At 40.3% G+C, this 20,907-nt stretch overlaps 1 protein-coding gene across 1 annotated transcript in view; it reads left to right on the top strand.

The window, feature by feature from the left end:
* Positions 1-20,907, top strand: part of abca12 (ATP-binding cassette, sub-family A (ABC1), member 12) — a 57,132-nt gene that overhangs the window by 8,911 nt on the left and 27,314 nt on the right. Inside the window, 26 exon segments of the mRNA XM_051070549.1 lie at positions 364-497; positions 1,228-1,358; positions 1,521-1,685; positions 1,998-2,206; positions 2,617-2,750; positions 3,175-3,289; positions 3,714-4,446; positions 4,448-6,342; positions 6,690-6,802; positions 7,012-7,079; positions 7,428-7,588; positions 7,770-7,900; positions 8,162-8,304; positions 9,644-9,811; positions 10,043-10,260; positions 11,216-12,157; positions 12,371-12,477; positions 13,655-13,761; positions 14,007-14,206; positions 14,536-14,612; positions 15,526-15,656; positions 16,824-16,994; positions 18,384-18,548; positions 18,834-19,029; positions 19,786-19,925; positions 20,621-20,740. Coding sequence (XP_050926506.1) covers positions 364-497; positions 1,228-1,358; positions 1,521-1,685; positions 1,998-2,206; positions 2,617-2,750; positions 3,175-3,289; positions 3,714-4,446; positions 4,448-6,342; positions 6,690-6,802; positions 7,012-7,079; positions 7,428-7,588; positions 7,770-7,900; positions 8,162-8,304; positions 9,644-9,811; positions 10,043-10,260; positions 11,216-12,157; positions 12,371-12,477; positions 13,655-13,761; positions 14,007-14,206; positions 14,536-14,612; positions 15,526-15,656; positions 16,824-16,994; positions 18,384-18,548; positions 18,834-19,029; positions 19,786-19,925; positions 20,621-20,740 — 6,874 coding nt within the window.

Raw genomic sequence — 20,907 nt, 5'->3', positions numbered from 1 at the left:
TGAAGCAAATCCATTAAATGCTAAAAAGTAAAAAGCAAATTGGACGAACAAAATGCATTTCCTTCTTCTCAATATTTTCACATATTACTATACTATCACAGTGGAGACAGGAAATTTTGGCTTTAAAATGTCTGGGGAATCATTTGGCAAATGTATCTTCCCAACAACTCAGAATCTTTTAACGTGTTGAAAAACGTCTTTTGTGATATAAAAGGAACTTTATCTTCTTCTTTTTTTCATTTTGATAAATTCATACTGGAGACCATCTTGTATTGTCTCTAACCCATTTGCCTTTCTCAACCTCTGTTCTGTACACCTTGAAGTCAACCAAACTTTTTTCCCCTTGGGCTTACACTTTGGCAGGTTTCTGAACATTGGTCAAGTGGTGCTGGAGATTATAAAAATTGTCCCCGAGGTGGACATGGTTGTCCAGGCCATCCTCAGAACTGGCTTTCAGTCCATGACAATGGGAACACTGACCATAGACACTGTAGAAGGTGAGACAGCATAATATCCTTCTTACAACAAGGCCTGCTGTGGGAGAAATCATATGAAATGTTTCATTGCAGTGACAGTTTCAAAATATAACCTCTTTTGTTCTCAGCACTGTTCAAAAGAGCCTTCTTATTCCTACTGATGTGTACTTACAAGCAGAGGCAACATTGTTTCCTGTAATGATAAAACTGATTTTGATGAACACAAACTCTATATTAAGCCTTTCAATCAAAGATCAAGAGCAGTGAGTCTTAACCTGAAAGTGAACACAATCACAGAACATACAGTGTAAGCAGCAGGGCTTACTTTTTTGTCACATACTGCCACTGTCACTATTGTTAACTTTACCTGGATTGCACACTGTATTCTGTGTAACCTAGACATGAATGGAACCAGTTCACACCCTTTCTCAAGGGACTGAATGAAAGATAGAAAACACTGACCTAAAGCAGGATTACAGGAGTTACAATGCAGGACATGGACACACACGCATGCACGCACACACACACACACACACACAAACGCACACACATAAAGGAAAATTTGAATACTTCATGAACAAAACAACCCCCTGGGATATATTGTGCAACAGAAATGTAAGTCATGTGGGTGGTTTAACAGAAAATGAACTTTTGTTTTATAGCCTCAACCAAAATTCTGTACGACAGTAGTCAACTGACCTGGCTTTGACTCTGCTGTACATTTGTTGTTAACCCTTTCATTGGTTTGCAGAAATTATGACCAATGTCCTGAAAGATGCCAATCAACTCAAATGGGCTTATCTAACGTTGATGACAAACCAGTCTGAGGCAAGCATTTGGATTGGTCGTATCCTGGACAGTGTGATGGAAACGATTACAAAGGTTTGCTAAGCCTTTATATATTAATCCCTTACAAGGACAATTAGGTTTACATTATACCTCAAAAAATGACTTCATTAGATTACATTTTTGAGGTTTTTGGTGATAGTATGAAAAACAGTAGTAGCAAACACTCATCAGTTGGTTGGTTTTTGCATTTACTAGAGTCTGGCATCTGAGTCTGTTACATGTGAGGATCTCCTGGGTCCCTTTGAGTGGCTGTTAAACGCAGAGAGCGTAGAGGTCGATGTGTTGAGATCAGTGATCTGCCAAAACAGCTCTACTCTACAGCATGCTCTACTGATGGACTGGCAGCCGCTGATTCAGAAGGTAAAAGTTAAATCCATCGAATGCATTTTGTTCTAAAGTGATTTATACCAAATTTGATCAAAAAGTTCTGTGTGAAATTCCCTTATTGTGTAAAAAATATAGAATTGATGTTATGAATCCTTGGCTCCTAATGAAGTTAGTTGAGTTTTTAAGTATTAAACTCTTAATAAATACCTTAAGATGTTCTCTTTGATATTTGCTTTTAATGCATTTATCTGTAGATACTTGAAGTTAAACTTTTTGATTAAAAACAAACAACATAATTCATGTGCCAGGGTTTCTTTTATCCTATTTCATATTATGTTTCTACAGGCAGAAGAGTTGTACGCCACACTCACAGGTTCAGCAGACTACAGTGTAACACTTCCCATGATTCTCTCTGAGTGGCACAAGTTGAACAACAGCAGCATGCAGTTTGGAGAGCTTTTGTACAGACTGAGCACAGAGCTGGGTGGAGCATACTGGATGAACTGGATGCCAGACATTAGCACCCAAAATGTTACCGAGACTCTTCAACAAAGGTCTTGAAAACTTTTTTGTCTGTATACCTGCTGGGTTTCATTCCAAAGTGGTTCTGCACTCTGTCTATCTGCTTTCAGTTTGATCAAATGACTGATGGATTGTCACTAAACACTAAAATGTTGTGTTTGTAATTAACAGTCAATCTCAAAATCTCAAAAGAAAGTGTCATAAGACTTAAAAGATGTAAGGCTCAGGCCCAACAACATTTTTTTTCTAGTGAAGAAATTTGATTTGAGTTTGACAAAGTTATTCAAATCACTGATTTCAGTGAATTTAGTGGAAGGAAGAAAAAACAGGTGAATAGGAGATTTGGTTTTTCACCATGACATGTTTTTGGTAATGTGTACAATATCTCATTTCATGCTCACTACCTCAACAGTGTTGTACTTTTGCTTTGCTTTACCTGTAGTGTTTTCTTGTTCATGGTGAAATTTGGAGAGAAGATTGAGCAGAGTCAACTGTGGCCCATGGTAAAGAGCTACTTCCACACGATTAACTGGGTTTTGCACTACAGGCCTGGCGTCACATCTCAGCTGGCAAACTGTGAGTCCAGTTTCTTCTCTTCTCTGCTCTGGTCTGCCCTCCCCTCTTTATTTCTCCACAAGAGCTTTTTAGCATAGTCATATGGAAAATTGCTTGCATTTCTCTTTGTATACAGCAACTTATAAACATATAAATGAATTAATTATTGGTAAATGATGACCAACAAAAAGAAATGTGTAACATCAGTGTTTTTTTTTCTTTGTTAAGTAATGTGCATATTAATTGACAGAGAATGTAGCTGGACTGCTACAGGAAAACTCTATGAGGAGTGTGCAGTAAATTCCCCCAAAATAATATTCCAAAATGAACCATTCTTAAAGTGCCAAAACAAATTTACTTAGAGACAAGTAATGATTTGTCTAACATAGTAAAATAAACTCAACCAATTCAGTTATGTATTTGATGTGTTTACCTTCCCCTTTAGGTTCTGTTGACAGCTTCACCATGGCCATTCATTGTGACACTGGTTTGAACTGGCCACAGTTTGTTCACACAGTGACTCAGGCTCTGATGTCACCAAGTGAAGAACTCCTCGTGAAGTAAGTGACTAATCTTGTTAGTTTTAATGAATGATGTCTCACTGAGTCAGGGTTCATTGAGAAGATAGATACCACTATTCTATCTTTCTGTTAAATATAAAGCTACAGCCAGCAGCTGCTTAGCATAAAGACTGGAAACTGTTAGCATCGCCTCATTCATTGATATTAGTAGTTTTAAAGCTATGTATAGAATTGTTTCATGGTTGCCCAGCAGCCTCCTAGTGATGACAAAACTCCAGGGAGTCATTGAACTTGGCCAAGAAATAGTCCCAGTACATAACCCCTGTAAAAACCGCAAATGTATTTTTCTCACCAGCATCTATGCACAAAATGTTGAATTTGGCATAGTACCAGTAGACAAGTTACAACACCAGACGATTTTGTAAGATTCTGACATATTTTTTCTCTTCTCTTTTCTCTGTAGTAGTCTCAAAGGAACTTTAAGACTGTTGCAGCATGTGTATGGTGACTTCACTAAACATCTGGCAGCATCATTTTTGAAAGAAGAAATCAAAGGCGGAAATGCACTCTCTGTCTACCTGATTAACCTGATGCATAACTTGGATAACTTTCTCCAGACTGTCTTCACCCTTCCTGACAGCAGCATCTCAAACCCTCATGTCATGCTTCCCCACCTTAATAATCTGTTGCAGTCCACAGGTCTGGCACCACTGTTGCCTCTGTTCCTTAGTGACAGCCCCATTAATGTCTCCACAGTGCTTGATATTGCATCAAAGCTTGGCAGGCACAACCAGCACATTTTTACCTTCAATGAGACAGACCCAACAATGCCTGAGCTTGAGCAGCTGGTGATGAAATTCCTTTCCTTGGAGGGTAACCTCACTATGTCTCTCCCACACATGATGGGGCACAGTCTGCTTATCTATTCTGACTACTTCCACCCTGACGAAGTGGCCCTTTTGAGAAAAGCCATCCAGCCTTTCACCAATCAAACATCAGCAGGCATCGTAGAGGCCATCCTTAGTTCCATTGAGCTACTGAGAACAGTGATGAATTCCCCAAATGGTGACCCAACTAACATCATTCTTGGTTACATACGCCAACTTCAAGAATTGGTGATGTCTATGTACAGACTACGAAAAATTGAACACGCCCCGTTACCAAGTGGGCAGCTAAGCGCAGCGCAAGTCACTGATCCTCCACCTGCTTTCTAAGGATTTTATCAACCTCCTCACCCCTGAGAGTCTTCAGAACCTGACTCAGATGGGACCAGATGCTGCTCAGAACATTGTTATCCAGAAATTTGTAGCATTCCTACCACAGGAGGTCCAACAAGAAGCTTCTCGCTTTCTACACGATTTCAAAGCTCTGCAGAATCAGATGAACAAATGTGCAGCAGGCCAGGACTGTTTGGCTGGAATCTCAGAGATCCTCACATTCCTTGATCAGATATTTGACTTGATGCTCTCAGCTGATGGAAGTGTCACCATCAAAGTAGCTGCAACCAACTCTGTTCTGGTGGGACGGGAATATGAGGAACTTGCAACCAGCTTCTTCTCACTCCTCCTGCACCCAAATGATGCTGCCTTTGTGGTAACAGTCAAACAGACTCTTCATTTCATCAGATTGCTCATGGTTACACCAAATATTTCTGTGTCTGATGTCCAGAATGCTCTGAGACAGTCAAACCTGACCCTTGAGGATCTGAATAACTTTGCTGCACAAGCTGGAGCTGCCAACATTAACCAGCTGATGGTTAATATAGGGACTATCAGTACTCGCCAGTGTTTCGAACCACAACAAGACTCAATGGTGACAGTCCAGTGTGTTATGGGATTGATAAATGATGTCAGCGGTTTCCTGATACATGTACCATATCTCCAAAATGAGACTTCCATCCTCTCCCTCATCCCATTAATTGTCAATAACACTTTCAGAGATGTTGTGCATGTTAACTTCAGCTCCAATCCAAACATGGTTCTTGTGCACACCTTGACCAGCATCCTGGCTAATATTAAGATGACCCTCCAGTTGAATCAGCTGGACACACCAGAGATCATGAATGAAATCAAAGTGGTGGAGGGTCTGATAAAACTAATTGCCAACACAGAACCATTCAGCAATTTTAACACCACCTTGATGATGGACCCTGTGTATGCCCAGACAGTGTATCTGCAGATTGTGGAATGGTACTTACGGAGGCTAGAAAATATCACCAGCAACAGCGCCATCTCAGAGCTCCTCCATCCATTTTTCGAGCTCACACAAATGCAAGTGACATTACAGCTTGCACAGACAGATTTCTCTGTGTTTGTCAGTAACCACATTGAGGTCCTGATAAACAGCCTCCAGTACCCAATAGATGGTGTAGGGGTGAGTAAAATTGGCCAAACAATTGTTCAGCTTCTCCGGCGTCTATTTGATTTAATAAAGCTCAACCTAGAGGTTCAGAATAACATGGTTTATGGCTCAGAGCCGATGTTTAACACAACCATTCTGAATGCCATTGAGTTTCAAATAAACATATACCTTGACCTCATAGAGAGCTGGATGAAACAACCCAATGCCTCATTGGCCCTCACTAGTATGTTCCAATGGGGAAACCCCTCCATAAATATGTCCACCCCTCTTAAAGACTTCCAGCACCTGCTGCAGACGGTGGTTCCTTTTCTCAGTGATAATCAGCTGGCCTACCTCTCTATCATTGACAATATCACCCAGTCCCTGAGCAAAGCCCTAATGGCTGCAGAGCAACCAGGTGGCCTGCAGAGTGATCACTTCTTAGCCGCCATCTTGGAAGCAGTCCAAAGTGCCATAGAGATCCTGACCGGAGTCACGGGCCCCCTGCCGCTGTCTGTACAGAAGAACATCCTGGAAATTGTGCAGGATTCATTAAAGCTCATTGTCCAACCAGAGATGAGTTTTGCCTCATCACGCAACATCTCCCTCTTTATCCTCACTAGAGCTGAGCACATTGTCCAACAGACAATACCAGACATGTTTGCTGTATACCTGCTTTCTGGAATCAAAGTAATCACCACATATTTTGAGAGCATCTCCACAGTTAGTGGACCAGACAACTGGAATCAAATGTGAGTACAATAATGTAGTCCTGCTGTGTTAGCTTCTTGTAATGCCATCGTAAGATCAGAACATGATGTTGTAATTAATTAAGGATTTAATGCATAAAGCAGCTATAATCAGCATCAACAATGGATCACCAGCTAGTCAATAGAAGTTAATTGTATTCATCTTGAATCACAGAAAATTGCTAATTATAGTAAGTGCCATCAGGCCTCTGCATTCCAATGCTCATAATTACCAACCACCGGACCAGATGGATAATTTAAACCACAATCCTTTGATTAAATTTGATGAGACATGATCTTTTGATGAGACATGTTCAGATGTGAGATGCTGATTTACTTTGTTTCTCAAGGATTTTGAATGAGATGATGACCATCCAGAGCCTCCTTCCACCAAACAGCACAGCCCAGGCCTATGTTTCTGTGTTCATTAACATCACTCACTTCATCTTGGAGTCTGGCCAAGGCAAGTCAGCTTCTCAGAGTCGCTGTAGGTGGATATGTTGAATTCTGATGAACTCTGATGGAGTGAACTCCATTATTCAAGTTTTGAAGCCAGACAGCCTGAGAGATGTGGATCAAAGTAGCACAGTGCTCCAAGTTTTAGATAGAGGATTATGTTTCTGTGTTTGACACTAAAGTCCACTTTGTGAATAATATTTCTTATCATTTCAGGCAACATGAGTCTCTGGGCAAGTCTTGAGAATGCATCAGTAGGAAATGTGCAAATAATTATTTGCCAGGTAAGGCTTAAAACATGCATGTATGAGAAGTTCATTCATTTTTGTTTGTTTTATCTAATTTTTAGTAAGTTTAGTGTGAATTCATGTGTGGAAAATGAAATATTTGTATTGTCTGCAAATCAAACATTACATTAAAATAAAATGCTTATCAAACATCACAATGACATCTCTCGTTGCCACTGAAAAACATAATCTTATCTTTTATCGAAGCTATGTGCTCTATACTCTGCATTTGTGTCATATTTGATGGTTATTAAATGTCATGCACAACACAACCCTTGTAGTTAACCTAGGTTTTGCATTGAATCACGTGAAATTCATGAAAACCCTTTTTTTTTTCATTTTCAGATGGGCAAACTCGTGAGCATGCTTTGGCCGCTCTTCATGGGAAGCCCAGGAAGCCCAGTTTTAGATCGCATAGTTGCTTCATTTCTGGAGGGCTTTGCTTACCTTTCCCCATTCCTAGAGCAGGTGATGACTGGACACACAGACCAAGACACATGGGACAAGTAAGTTTAATTGCCGCTTGCAGTGGAAAGTAATTACTTTGTGGTGGGTAAATGGCATGCTAATATTAATTTGCATGTTTTGTATGCCTGTGTGAGATGATTGTAAATTTCAGGTCTGTATTTATTTATTTTATTTGCCTCTGTGATTGCCCTAAACCAAAGGCCTTGTGTTTTGTTGCAGACTTGAAAAGATGCTGGAAGCCCTACTGTCAACACTTGAGGGAACAGAGTTATGGAACAATGTCTCATATGTTATCCCGCTGTTTGAAAAAAGCATTGGAAGTGTTGTGAACACCATGCAAGCAGAGAATGGTGAGAACACTACTTAACAGGAAGGTTATTGTCTGACATTAGTCTAGCCAGGACAAGGATAGACTGTTCAGTGATTCAACTGTGTGCAGCACCTTTTATGACTTGATACACCTTAAAATACCTGAAACAGTTTCCTTATTTTTAGTAGATTTATTTCACATTTATTGTTATTAATTATTGCTTTTTTCCCCTAAACTTATATAAGTAATTTTTTAGTAAGCCGTTCACATTGGTCAAACCTTTTGTTTTTTCTCCTCCCAGCGTTGGTACTAAGCCTTCAGATACCTGTGCTGACCCTGATGAGAGAAATCGCACAGTCTCTGAACTCCAGTCATTTCAACTTGTCTTTGGTCTCAGAGAGAATGCAGTTTGCCATTGCACGCACGATGGAGGCAGCTCAGCAGGTTAGGCTGTTTTCTGGGAGATGGTATTTGCACATACTGAATCATTTTGTTTGAGTGCATTCACAGTCATTCGCGGGTGCTTTTTGTAGAAATGCATGCATGTGTATTTGTGTGTGCGAGAGCAACTGCATCGTCGCATGAATCTTCATGCATTATTGCAGTTAACAATACCTCTCTTTCATCTTGGCGTCACAAGATGAGAGAGCACAGTAATGTCATGTTGTTCTTTGTAGGTATAGAACCAGTCAGTTCCACCCTCCTACATAGGCATTTGCATGTTTATTTATCCTTGAAACTACTTTTGACAGACAACATTGTTATACCAGGACAAAGATAACATGTGGGTAAGACTCAGCTTTGAGTGACATAATCAAGATGAGGCTGTTGACTGGACATTGGCTGGGATTTGTTACTTAAGTCATTTATGACTCATCCAAATGTAAGAATGTACCTCAGTCAGTGCTTACTTTTTACTGACAATGATAGAAGGCCATCTCGTGTACAATATAGAATCATCCCCTCTGACATGGTGTCACTAGTGGTAACTTTGATAGCTAATGTTTTGTGGTTTATTTAAAGGAGCAGTTAGACATTTTGGAAAAAGCACTTATTTGCTTTCTTGCCAGCAGTTAGATAGCTACCCGGGATCTATTCAAAGGCAATAAAATACCCATACTAGCTCACTAATTAACACAAATAACATCTAAGGCTAAAAACAGCACATTACCCTTTGCATAATATGTTGATGGTAGTAGCCTATTTTTTATAGAGAAGCTGAGCTGCTCATTTCCTGACAAGAAAGCAAACAGGTGTGCTTACCGAAATGTCAAACTGTCACATTAAATTATTATTAATGTCCAGTTAATATACCTCAGTGTATTGTACAAAATACACTATTACTTTCACAGTTAATATCATGTTTATTGTTTAATGCCATTATCAGGCCTTATTACATATTTTTTTCATGCTTTGTTATCATTAGTATACAGTGTAGCAGAACACTATTTATGTGTTAATCTGACGTGGCAGAAACTCTATAGTTGGCCCAGTGTATATGCACATACATTTGGTGGGTGCGTTCCGTATGTGTGGGTGTGTACCTGGTGTGTCAGCCTGCGAGAACCGATGATACCTGTGTGAGACTTCTGCCCTTTTCTTTGCTTTCCATGAACTGCAAGAACAGAGAGATTAGGATATCTCCCCTGTGCCACTGGCTTTTGTTTCCCCCCACACTTTGTTCTGTGTTCATTTTTGTCTTGCTTCTGAACCAGTTTTCTCTGAACAATGCATGTGAAACACAATGACACATTTGTCTTTTTGTTGACATTTTTCCCTCTAGGCTAATGGCACATTGAAGTGCAGTGAAGCTCTCATAGTATGGGGGCCAGTAAGAGAGGCAGCAGGATTAAGCCATGACACAATGGCTATGTGGTGCAACATCAGCCTGCAGCCTGTTTTGGAGGCCCATGCTGCTGCCCAGACTGTCTACTCCCACCTGAGCATGAGCGTGAGCAGAGGCTTGCTAAATTGAATGGGAAATTGCAGTGAAACTAATTTGTTATGAGGATATTACATTTTAATTTGTTTGTCAGACTGGACTGAAATATTGAAATATGTGCCACACATTTAATACTTATTCAAGTGCAGTTAACACCTTTACCACTTGGTGGCAGTGTTTACACACAGAGAAAGCTGCCAGTTGCTAACAGTCCATTTCTGCTGTATGTTATCTGTACAGCACATGGATGTGGGACCAGTGACTGTGAGTGCCGCAGCTGCTAGGATTGTCATGACCGTACAACTTCTCTACCAAGCCAGTGTTAACCGAACACTTGTGACACAGCAGCTCATCATGACTTTCTCCAGCCAACTTTCTATGCTGACAGGCCAGCCTATGAGCCCTGAGGATCAGCTTTACTGGTACAAGCAGCTCCAGGACATGCAGTTACAAAACAGGTGACTATTTACAGCTACAATCAGATTATGTCATGATGACATGAGAAACCAATCATGGCATACTTTTGTTCCTGAGGTCTCAGTAGATAAGGCAGAACAGGCTACAGTGCATCCATAGAATATGAGGACAGTGTGGTGCAGTCATCAAAAAGTAGTGTAGCAACAAAGCAAAACCCACTGAACATGACAGTTTGATCACATTTAACAGTGTTTTAATCGACTGTGGAAATGTTCTGTCCATTTCCATTGAATTCAGTAAAGAGTCAGTTTCTCTTCAAGCAAACCCATGAACACAGACTCACCTACACATGAACTTGCCGCTTCATTTGTTGTTACAACATTATCCACAATGCACCAGTCAGGCCAATTTGATTCATACATAATTACACAAGGAATTGGGGTGATCACATTTGCATTCAACTTGATTAATTTAATGCCAGTCTGGCTGAAAACAGGGAGGCCTGCACAGATAGTAGCTTAACCATGATTCAGCTAACTGAGACATCCTCTTAAAATTGATTTCCCTTTATACACCAGCTGCAGTAATGAGCTGGGCATGGTGATAAGCATCGCATTCTGCATATCGCAGGGAATGAATCAGGTCTGACTACATGAGTTATAGATCATTGATCACAGCGGAAAGACTCCACAGTCTATTATTGAGGATGAAATGGGAAAACTATGCGAATAAGTATAAAGCATAATGATGGAGAAACATTACTCCTGGCAAAATATGGAATCATACTATTGAGGAAGTGAATACAAAACTGGTTTGAGTGAAAGTTGGTAAGGTTGGAAAGTTGAGAATTAATCCTTAGTCCATTGTCTATAGAAATGCTCTAGTCTTTACAAATCATCTCAAACTTTCCTTATTCACATTGATATTTCATATATGAGACTATTTCTGAAGAATGAACTTAACCTGACATTCAGTGAATTTCTCTCCCCTCTACAGCTTGTCTTATATCAGAATGCTCACAGATGAGCTGCTTAATGTGGCCCCATCCCTCCATACTTACATTGAAGCTATGGAGAAAGCACTGCATCACTTTTTGAGCAATGTCCATCTTGTTCAAGACAGCAGCTCATCCCAGGACCTCCTCAAACAGGTAGCAATGATCTTCCTAACCTCTGCGAACATCACTTCAGATGACATTTTCACCATGATGAGCGGAGATATTTCTGGACTCAGTGCGACATCTCTAACCAACGTAATGAGACAAGCCGTCAAACTGATGATCGATCTGTATATATTTGGGGATGCACCTATGGTTTACCATGCCTTGGAGCAATTCCTGGCATCCAATGACACAAACTTGATTGTACAGAAAGTGGACGAGATGTTCATGTGGTTGGCCTCCACTCAAGCGTCTGGGCTGGATCTGCTGACCCAGGCACTGCCCAAAATATATGACATCCTCAGGTCTATCTTGTCTGCCCTGGCCCAGACTGTGGACATGCCAGCAGATGCGGGGCAGTTTGAAGACCTAGCTAGAAACATAATTGCAATGCTGAGGCAGTTGGTGACCACTGGTGGTCTTCTGCCTCCCATGCAACATCAGGGTATGTTTCAGCTGAAAATGATGGGTGGTAACCATTCGATGAAGATCCGAAACAGGCGCGAGGCTCCCTTGATGCCAACAAGGGACCCCATGGATGACTTCGTAGACCTGTTCAACATCAACTACCCTGCCATGTTCCACGCCCTGTCAGTCCCTCCTACGACAGGAGAAGTTATGGAGACAGTGCACATGTTCTTTACCAATCCTGATCTGAGTGTTGTGTTGAACGGAGTTACAAGTGACATGCCGTGGGGCTTGAATGCCTCTCGGGAAGAGACCATCAATGCTGTCCTTGGGGTGCTTTCTGCTGTCACTCTACCGGGAGCACTTCAAATGTAAGTGTTTATTTGCTAAATATAGCTTCAGGAATCGGGGGGAAAAAAAAATAAAACAAATATTTTTGCTCCTTTTGTTTTATGTAAACTCTAGTATATAGCTTGAGATCTTGAGAAATAGCTTTTAATATTGCCCTTTTGCCAAATTTTTCATCAGCATGTTTCTCCCATTTGCCCCTGTTTCGTAAACAGTCCTTGTTTAATCTTCCCCAGGTCATCAATGGATCTCCTGGCAAATGCTGCTGATATGCTTCCTGTTGGCTTTCCATTCTCCTCTCTGCTTAAAAATATCACCAGAGCTCTGGCCAATGAGTCTCAAGGTAACATTGCAGTTCAGATCTACGGTCTCTGTGACTCAGTGTGGATATTTAGAGGCTTCTTGGACCAAGGGCAGCTTTATAATGGCAAATGTGCACTCATTAGTTAAATGGAGAATCCCCAAATGAATTATGCTTTATCCTTTCAGTTTCTCCAACTTAACTTTATCTACTGACTCTGCAGTGAATTCCTTCCCACTCATAGCTCTTTCAATTGTTGCTGTACTGTAGAACCACTTATGCTGTACCTTGTATTTACGTACATGCTGTGACAATATGTATAAACACAGTCTGCCAGCCTGTGCCATTAAATAGTTGCACAGCTTGGAACAGTGCCACCTTTTTTCTCTGACCATGGGAAGACCATAAAACGTTTTGTTAATGCTGTTGTTATTGTATACATGATTACAGTGTGGCATAATTCATTCTGGAGATATGAGGAATAAGACTTCACACCAGCTTAGCTTGAGCTCCCAAAGAGCCCAAGGCCATATGGCCCTTCTCCAGCAGAAAGCCACTCAGCACCTTTTTAAATCTCATTAGCAAAGTAGAATTCAATCACTTATCCTGTCCGCCCTCGCTAAACGTCTCCCCTTGCACTCACACAAGTGGACATCTATGACCTCCTTTTAATCGACGCCTGTGCTTGTGTGATAATGTTTTTAGTGCATAGCATCACTTTGTAAGCAGCAGGAGCTTCACTTCTCTGCAAACCCGTTCATATTCTTCACACACACATGCACGCACACAGAGTGAACTGTTGTAATTACAAAGGCCTCTAGGTATTGAGCACCCTGAGATTAAACATCACCATTGTCTAATTTTGGCCTAATTAAATATTCTGTCATCACATCTTGCTACCTGAGGTGGTGCCTTTCTAAGGGCTTGTCAGATGTGTTTTAATGCACGACAGCATCTAGTACTGCTGGCCCTTCTGGCCCCATCAGTCCCGCACTGGGCTTCACTTTAAGCACATCATTTGCTGCTCGCTGCCTGACGAGGCTGCCCTGTAATGGCGGTAGTCGTAATGAAGCCCAGTGGGATGTCATGTTATTCTGTCACCTTACAGACCTTATTGCCCTCTTTTCCCTCACCCGTCCCATCTTTCTCTCTAACTCTAATAACCTCTCTCACCCTAATTTTTCCCCCCTCTCTTTCCATTGTCTCCCTCCCTTCACAGAGAACCTGATGCTCTTGCAGCAGACCATTCAAACAGCCACTGAGCTCTTCCAAATCAGCGTGACAGACCCACAGTTCATGAAGCAACTCGGCCGCTTGAGATCCCAGGTCTCCGTGTTAACCCTGTCACTTCTACACATTTATCATTCATCATAATGAAGAAAAAACAGTACCTCACAATATCTGAAAACACTGATCAGCTGGTGGTGCTCATGCTGTATTCCAGTTATGACACTGTGTGGTTTTAAAGTGGTTGACCCAATGTCTTATAGTCAAAAATCATCAGTCTTTAAAGTTTTGCTCACACTCTGTCAGAAACTCCTTATGGTGCTCATGTGTCTGATTTGTTGCAGGTGTGTGCCTTGGAGAGTATGGAGTTTGTCCGTCTGTTGATGCGGTCCCTCTCCTTAGAGCCTGGTCAGCTGTGCCACACTTTTTTGCCCAGCCTAGAGATCCTGGTCGAAAGTCTGTTGATGAACATAACCTCTATGGCTGATACCATCTTCCAGACTGTCATCGGGGATCCCAGCTCCTACAGTGTCAGGGCAAACTGGTACTGGCATTGTCTTCATCCTTCTGAAATGTTTTTATGTTTTTATGTTGCTTTTATATTTTTAATATGAACTTCACCTCACAGGATTTTAAGGGTATTAAAGCTACCTATTGCTGTTGTCTGGAGCCAATAGACAAAGTTTCCTCGTGTTGGTTCAACTGAATCTTCACCTCAGCCCATTTAGCTTGCAGGATGCCTGGTAGCATCTTATTTTACTGAAATGAGAGTAAAGTTTGTATATTTCCTGATTAAATTGTATTTATCAGTTTGTGTTTCTGTCTGTGTATGTTTGTGTGTGTGTTTACATGCATGTATGTATGTGATTACAGGACCTCTGTGCTGACTCAGGGTTTTGACTTTGACATCAGCAGCCTGAGCTCTCTCAATATTACCATTACCTCCCCGGGTGAGACATTTCTGTATATTATAATAGTTTCTGTATTTCACATTATGTGTTTTTTTTTCTCAGTCCAACTCGCAAAACATGTTTATGAATCGACTGAGTCACGATACAACTGAATGAATCTAACTGTTAATCACAACAATATAACTACAAAATACTTCTTACTTTTCTGTCACATTTCATACATAAAAAAAAATATGACAAGTCAAATAATATCAAAAATAAAAATAAAAAATATAAGTAAAAAAAAAATTCTCAGGATAAATATAATTGATAATTGAAACAGAACCCTAAAATCAGAAACACATAATCTAAGCTCCACTTTCAGATGTAGGCTACAGTCACTTTTGTATTAAAAGGTTGCTGTCTGGTTTGCTATGGCTAGAAAATCACAAACCTTGTTTCCATAACAACCGACTGCTCATTTCACCTGTTCCTCACTTGTGTCTGATGTTACCACTTTAGTTGTTTCTTGATTATTTAACAATGATAACTTATTACAGCAGCCTATTTCTCTACCTTCACTTTGTCCGTGATTGTCCGTTTCTCTTGTAAACATCAGGCCGTGTCTCCTTCATTGTGACTGGCAGGCTGACAAAACATGTCATTGAATGCTGTGCTTTTTCACCTTCTGAAGGTGTCCTCTCTGCCTAAACAGCAGCCAGACATAGCTGTATTTAAAGGTCACTCTCCTTATAAAACAAAAAAGCTACATGTGAAGACACTTAAGGCAGCTGTAGCACCCATCCTATGGTAGTGAATGCAACTGTGACTCTACACTACATAATAAATTATGAAATATTAAGGCACTAGATATGCAGGTTTTGTTTTGTTTTGTTTTGTTTTGTTTTTTAAAAAAAAAAAAAAACAGACAAAAATTCTTTCTGGCTATCACTTATATCAGTTTACTTCCCAGGAGCGGTGACGGTCAGTGAGATGCTGAGAAATAAAACAGCCTTTGTTCTGGATGTTCAGCAATACATGGATTTTGATCCAGTGACTCTGCACCTGCTGATGGAAACCACTCTACCAAACAGCAATTTACAGGTGAAGCAGGTGCATCTGCATACACACACTCCATTTCTACATACAGTACGTACTGTTAAGTGTACAAGCAAACATTTAGTCACAGCTTTCGTGAACCTGAGGACACACTGAATTGCTGAGACTCTGCAATGGTGCAGACTAATCATTTCCCTAAATTCCTCAGCAAACGATGTGGAACAAGGTACATGTTTTCATAACTTGTGTTTACCAGGTGTGTTTACTCTCAGGTTCAGCAGGCCCATTGTGGTATCTTTAAGAGAAGTACTTCTGCAGCCTCAAATCTGTGCCATATTTTCCTTTGTTAATTAGCATATTATGGAGACTTGCATCATTGTATTGTATTTTTTCAAGAGGTCTATGTAGCATATATACTTTGCTTAAGGGTGGTGCTACATGGTGCAACTTGCAGTAAATGTAACTTCACTTTCATTGGGGAAGAACCCTGTAACCTTCAGCTAATGGCACAGAAGGTGCATTTAATGAAGCAAGCTTGTCCTATTTTATACAGTATCAGTGAGACTAAAAAAATAAATAACTGTTGATTTTACAGCACAGTGGATAATGAATTACAGGCTTAATCAAAATCACCCAGTGGCTGGCCAGTCTCCATGGACTGTTTCTTTAGAGCAGACATGACTTAGTGGAATAAAAGGCTGTCGTCTGAAAGTTTTCGCCTTTAAACTGCAAATTATGTAGCAAAGCATGCAGAGAAAATAATTTCAATTGTGTTTGTCATCGGAAGGTAACACATTACAGTCTGTGTGACATACACATTTCCATGATTGCCAGCCTGAAGAACAGTTAGTTCTGGTGGACACACGTCCATTTGCTGTTTCACCATTTAAAAATGTCTCGACAAGCATGTTAGATTACGATTCTTGTGTTCAGAAAGGGAAAATTGAACCGTCCTCAAACATAATACATGCTACTCATTACTAAATGGAGGAGAACTTAGACTCACTAGGTTCCAAAATGCCACACTGCCACAGGGATATGGAAGCCTGTTTACCATATTAAGATCACCGTGAAAGCAGAAATCTGCTATCAGTGATGTGAATGCATTATTGTTCATACCTGTCTGTTGTTTAGTGCATGACGTACCTTCTCCTGTGCTCCTGTTGCCAATATTACCTGTATCCTATAACTTTCTTAATTCTTCTCGAACAGATCCTGTCCTGGTTGATCAACCTGCGTCATTGCAACTCCACAGCACCTGCGAACATGAAAGAGACAGATGTGGTCATCCTAAAGACCTTCTGCTCCATGTCTGTTGAACAGTGGTACAGCTTTGTGCTCCTGATGGCTCGTCATCTCAACCTGGAAAAACTCATCTACAGAGTAAGGCTGAGTCTTTTGTCAACAGAAGAATAATGTGGTTTGCTCTCTTCAGTACTCAACCGTAATAGTTAGCTTTCTTCATTTTGTAGAGAATGTGTGACTTTGATGATTACACATTGCTCTGTAACGGCTGAATGGACAAGGAGGCTGTTTCTGTTGGGCAGTCATAATACATGTTTGATGCTACAGAGTGTTTGAGGAACATGTGAGCTAGAGAGAAATTGCTTTTGTGCAAGGAAATCTTTGTTCTCTGTCACGCATTTTAAAAAATGTATTTCATACTGTAACTGATGTTTTTTCCATTTGATCTAAGACAGCAAGCACTGTCTATCCCAAAAAATACTCAAGTAGACCATCCATACTTGAATATGAGACTTATCAAGGTGTATTTGAAGCTGCTCTGATAAATATTTTCAATAGAACAAGGGATCAAATGACTAAGTGAAATGTAAAAGGCATTGCTGGTAATGATGAACCCACATGAAGTTATTTCCCTCAGCTTCATCAGACTTACGCATCACGTTTCAGTTCATTCTTTTGATTTTATGGACCACAACTCATGAACACAGTTTACAGACCTAGCGGGTAGTTTCAAGCAGAAAAATCTCTCAAAAGTCTACTGTACACTACCTGCCCAGCACCAAACAGCAGAAGAACATAGTTAGCGACCAGCTAGTGACCATATTATTTAAATGTATCCCTCTAAAAGGCGCTAAAAGGAGACTGAATACTGGACTTATGTCCATCAAGTGGCCAGAAACTAATGTTACTCTGTGTCTTGTTACTTGCTGACTATCTGGTACTAGTAAAATATAAAGCAGTATGTAGTTTCACAAATAAATGAAACTGCAGATATCAGTGGCAGTGCTACTGTGTTGACAATAAGTCTTTAGTTGCTCTGTTGAATTTTCTGACAGCAATGTTCCGCTTACTTGCAGCTCTACACTGCAAGAATTTACAAAATTTGAATTAGAAATGAGAAGAATTTGACAAACAAATATTGACTGTGGTTAGTAATGGCCTCTAAAGTCACTGAATAAATGTCAGATAATACTACTTCTTTTATTTATCTTGTAACCTCAACTGAACAATCACATTTTTTCAGAATTATTAAGTGTAAACCATTAAGTAATGAGGAAGGATGAGATACATTCTTAGCAGGGCATTTTTTTCATTTTGAGGAAAGGCTTTGCTATTTAATCACTTTCATGCTTTACTGCTATCTTCAACATGCTTTGTATAAGGATCTGGAAGATAATGCAACACATGTCAAAGGACACACGGTTTTGGAAACATGAAAAATATCAATGCTTCGATGAATGTAAAGACAAGAGAGGAAAGAAAATAGAGCAATGGAAATATGTTTGAATGTTGATCCCTCTCTTGCAGATGGTGTTGTCTGAGGAAATACAGGGCCTGGTGGGAGTTATGCTACAGATGGTCGAGGTTATAACAGGCATGATGGACAAGATTCTTCCTGCCATTGATCAGCTACAAAGTTACCTGTTCTCCTTCCAAGACCTCAACCTGCAGGCCAACATCCAGTTCAAACAAGTGTGTACTCTTTAAATATATTATGATTTCCATGTATTAAATTTGATTATTTGTGCGAATGCAAATGAGAATACCAACTGAGGACTCCCCAAAAGTCTCAGCAAACCAACATTATGGTGCCTGAACCAGTGTTGTAGGGTCACAGGAATATTTTCAAGCACTAAAATGTTCACCTTCCTTGTTATTGGTGAGGTGTAAGTTACACAAACATAAAAATGTGCAGGAATATATTGAGGGTAAAACACTGTACAGTAGTGAAGTCTAAAAACTCTGTTTTCCCTCCAGATGATAAGAAGGCAGAGGTCCACCATGTCTACCCAAGCTACGTTTGTCACTATCTCTCGAGCGCTGTGCAGCAAAGGTATCCTGGCTCTGTTTGGGATCTCCAAACTGCCTGCCATGTCGGAGTCAAACCCCTCCCTCCTTGATGACCGCCAGAGGGAGGAGATGATCGAGAGGTTCAAGATTCCACGGAATGCCAGTATGTAGGGAGGAGGACAGATTTGGGGCTTGTGGAAACTGAGTTTTATTTTCAGTGCAGACACCATTCTTAACACATGTATTTGGCCTAGATAGCCAGTATTTTTATGGCATTCCTATTACTATCAACAGCATTCATAGTTAGTGTTATGTTATACTATACTATATTTATTGAAGTAGTCAAAGCAGCTACAAGATATTTGCAATACAGAGATGTTTTTAATTTACAGGGTAGTGTTTCTATTTGTTTTCTTAGGCTAAATTACAAAATTGGTGGTAATAGAGTATAGTATCCCAACCCTCTAACTATTTGACCTAAATTGAATTCTGATATGTGTTGACACTGTCCATAGAAAGTGGAAATTCAAAAATCAAGGAATATATTTAGTTTGTTTACTTCACAATTCACAGAGGATTAAGGATTAAAGGATAAGGCTGGCGATATCATATTTTTTCTTATCATTGGCAAATCCCATGAAAAGACCAAAACTAACAAGTGAATTGATACCACCATATCAAGTATTGTTGAAAGAACATATTTGTGACCCTTTTTAAAGATTAAACAGTAGCATTAGGAGTGAATAGGCTTGGGGCTGAGTGGTAGTGACTCTGCAGGGAAGCTGCAAAGCATTAAGAGACTGACTTATACTTGGGATTTGTTGACAACAACAGCCTTATCCTTTAAACTTAAAAATGATCCTCACGCTGTCTAAACATTTGAACAAAAATGATTCTCCTCTCTCCTTTCCGTGTGCAGCTCCCTTTTGTACGAACATGTACCTGGACATGGTCAATACCACAGGAGGAGCCATCGCCTGGGCCTTCCTCAAGCCAATGCTGATGGGACAAATCCTGTACACCCCTGACACCCCTGTCACTCGGTCCATAATGGAGAAGGTATACAGCCCATAGGGTATAAATTAATATACACACAAGTTACCTCCTCCGCACTTTAATCCACCGACACACAAGTTGATAACCACTGAAAACCGCAATATACTATATGTGATATATAAACTAATCTTATGTTTTTAAATGTATCATGGACATGAAGTACCACATATGTGTCTGACTACATTACACAATTTTGCTGGCCAGCCTAGTTAAATTATTTACTTAACTGTCTGCAGCCTATGCCCTTGTGTAAGGGCATCCACACTTTCTTTTCTTTTCCTTTGTTTTTCATTTCAAACATCTCACAGTCAGCATGTCCTGGGTTTAGCTCCTTCATAACCTTTTTGTTCTAAATCCTCCAGAATCCCTCAGCTTTTTCACTAGTTTTTGTCACTCCTGTTTCTAGCTCTTCTTGGCTATAGTTACCTCTTGTCCTCATGCACCCTGCACTGGCATAAAGTGAGCAAGAAATACAAAGTTTAAGGGAGTATATGCATATTTGTATGCACCACCATCTTCTACTTAGGTGCTATTTTGTGCAAGCTTGACTTTGTTGGAGTGTACTGCTGCCTTCACATATTCAAACAGCTACACACACACACACACACACACACACACACACAAACACAGCAGGTTATGAAATCTTGCTGATACCCAGCCATTTCACATGCTCTTGTCCTTGTTCTAACCTTGCCCAGGCCAATGCCACCTTGCAGGAGTTTGCAAATCTGAGGAAGTACTCCAAAGACTGGATTGAATCCTCCAACTACCTCATAAATTCTGCCGAAATACTCAGCCAAACTTTGCCAACGCTGCAGGTATGAAAACTCAGAACTGTTTTCTGTCTGATCTGATTATTGTAGCTAGCTCGCTGTCGTCTGAAAGTCTAGAGATAAACTCTGCAGTGGTCCTCGACAAGTTCCAGCATCTGAATCTTGATATTGTGCATCATCTCTCCCACTCTCTCTTTCTCTCTCCTCTCCTG

Source organism: Lates calcarifer, linkage group LG1, assembly GCF_001640805.2.
Source record: "Lates calcarifer isolate ASB-BC8 linkage group LG1, TLL_Latcal_v3, whole genome shotgun sequence".
NCBI classification, from domain to species: Eukaryota; Metazoa; Chordata; class Actinopteri; family Centropomidae; genus Lates; species Lates calcarifer.
The sequence above is the reverse complement of the archived record's forward strand: the minus strand, read 5'-3'. Positions and strand labels throughout refer to the sequence as shown.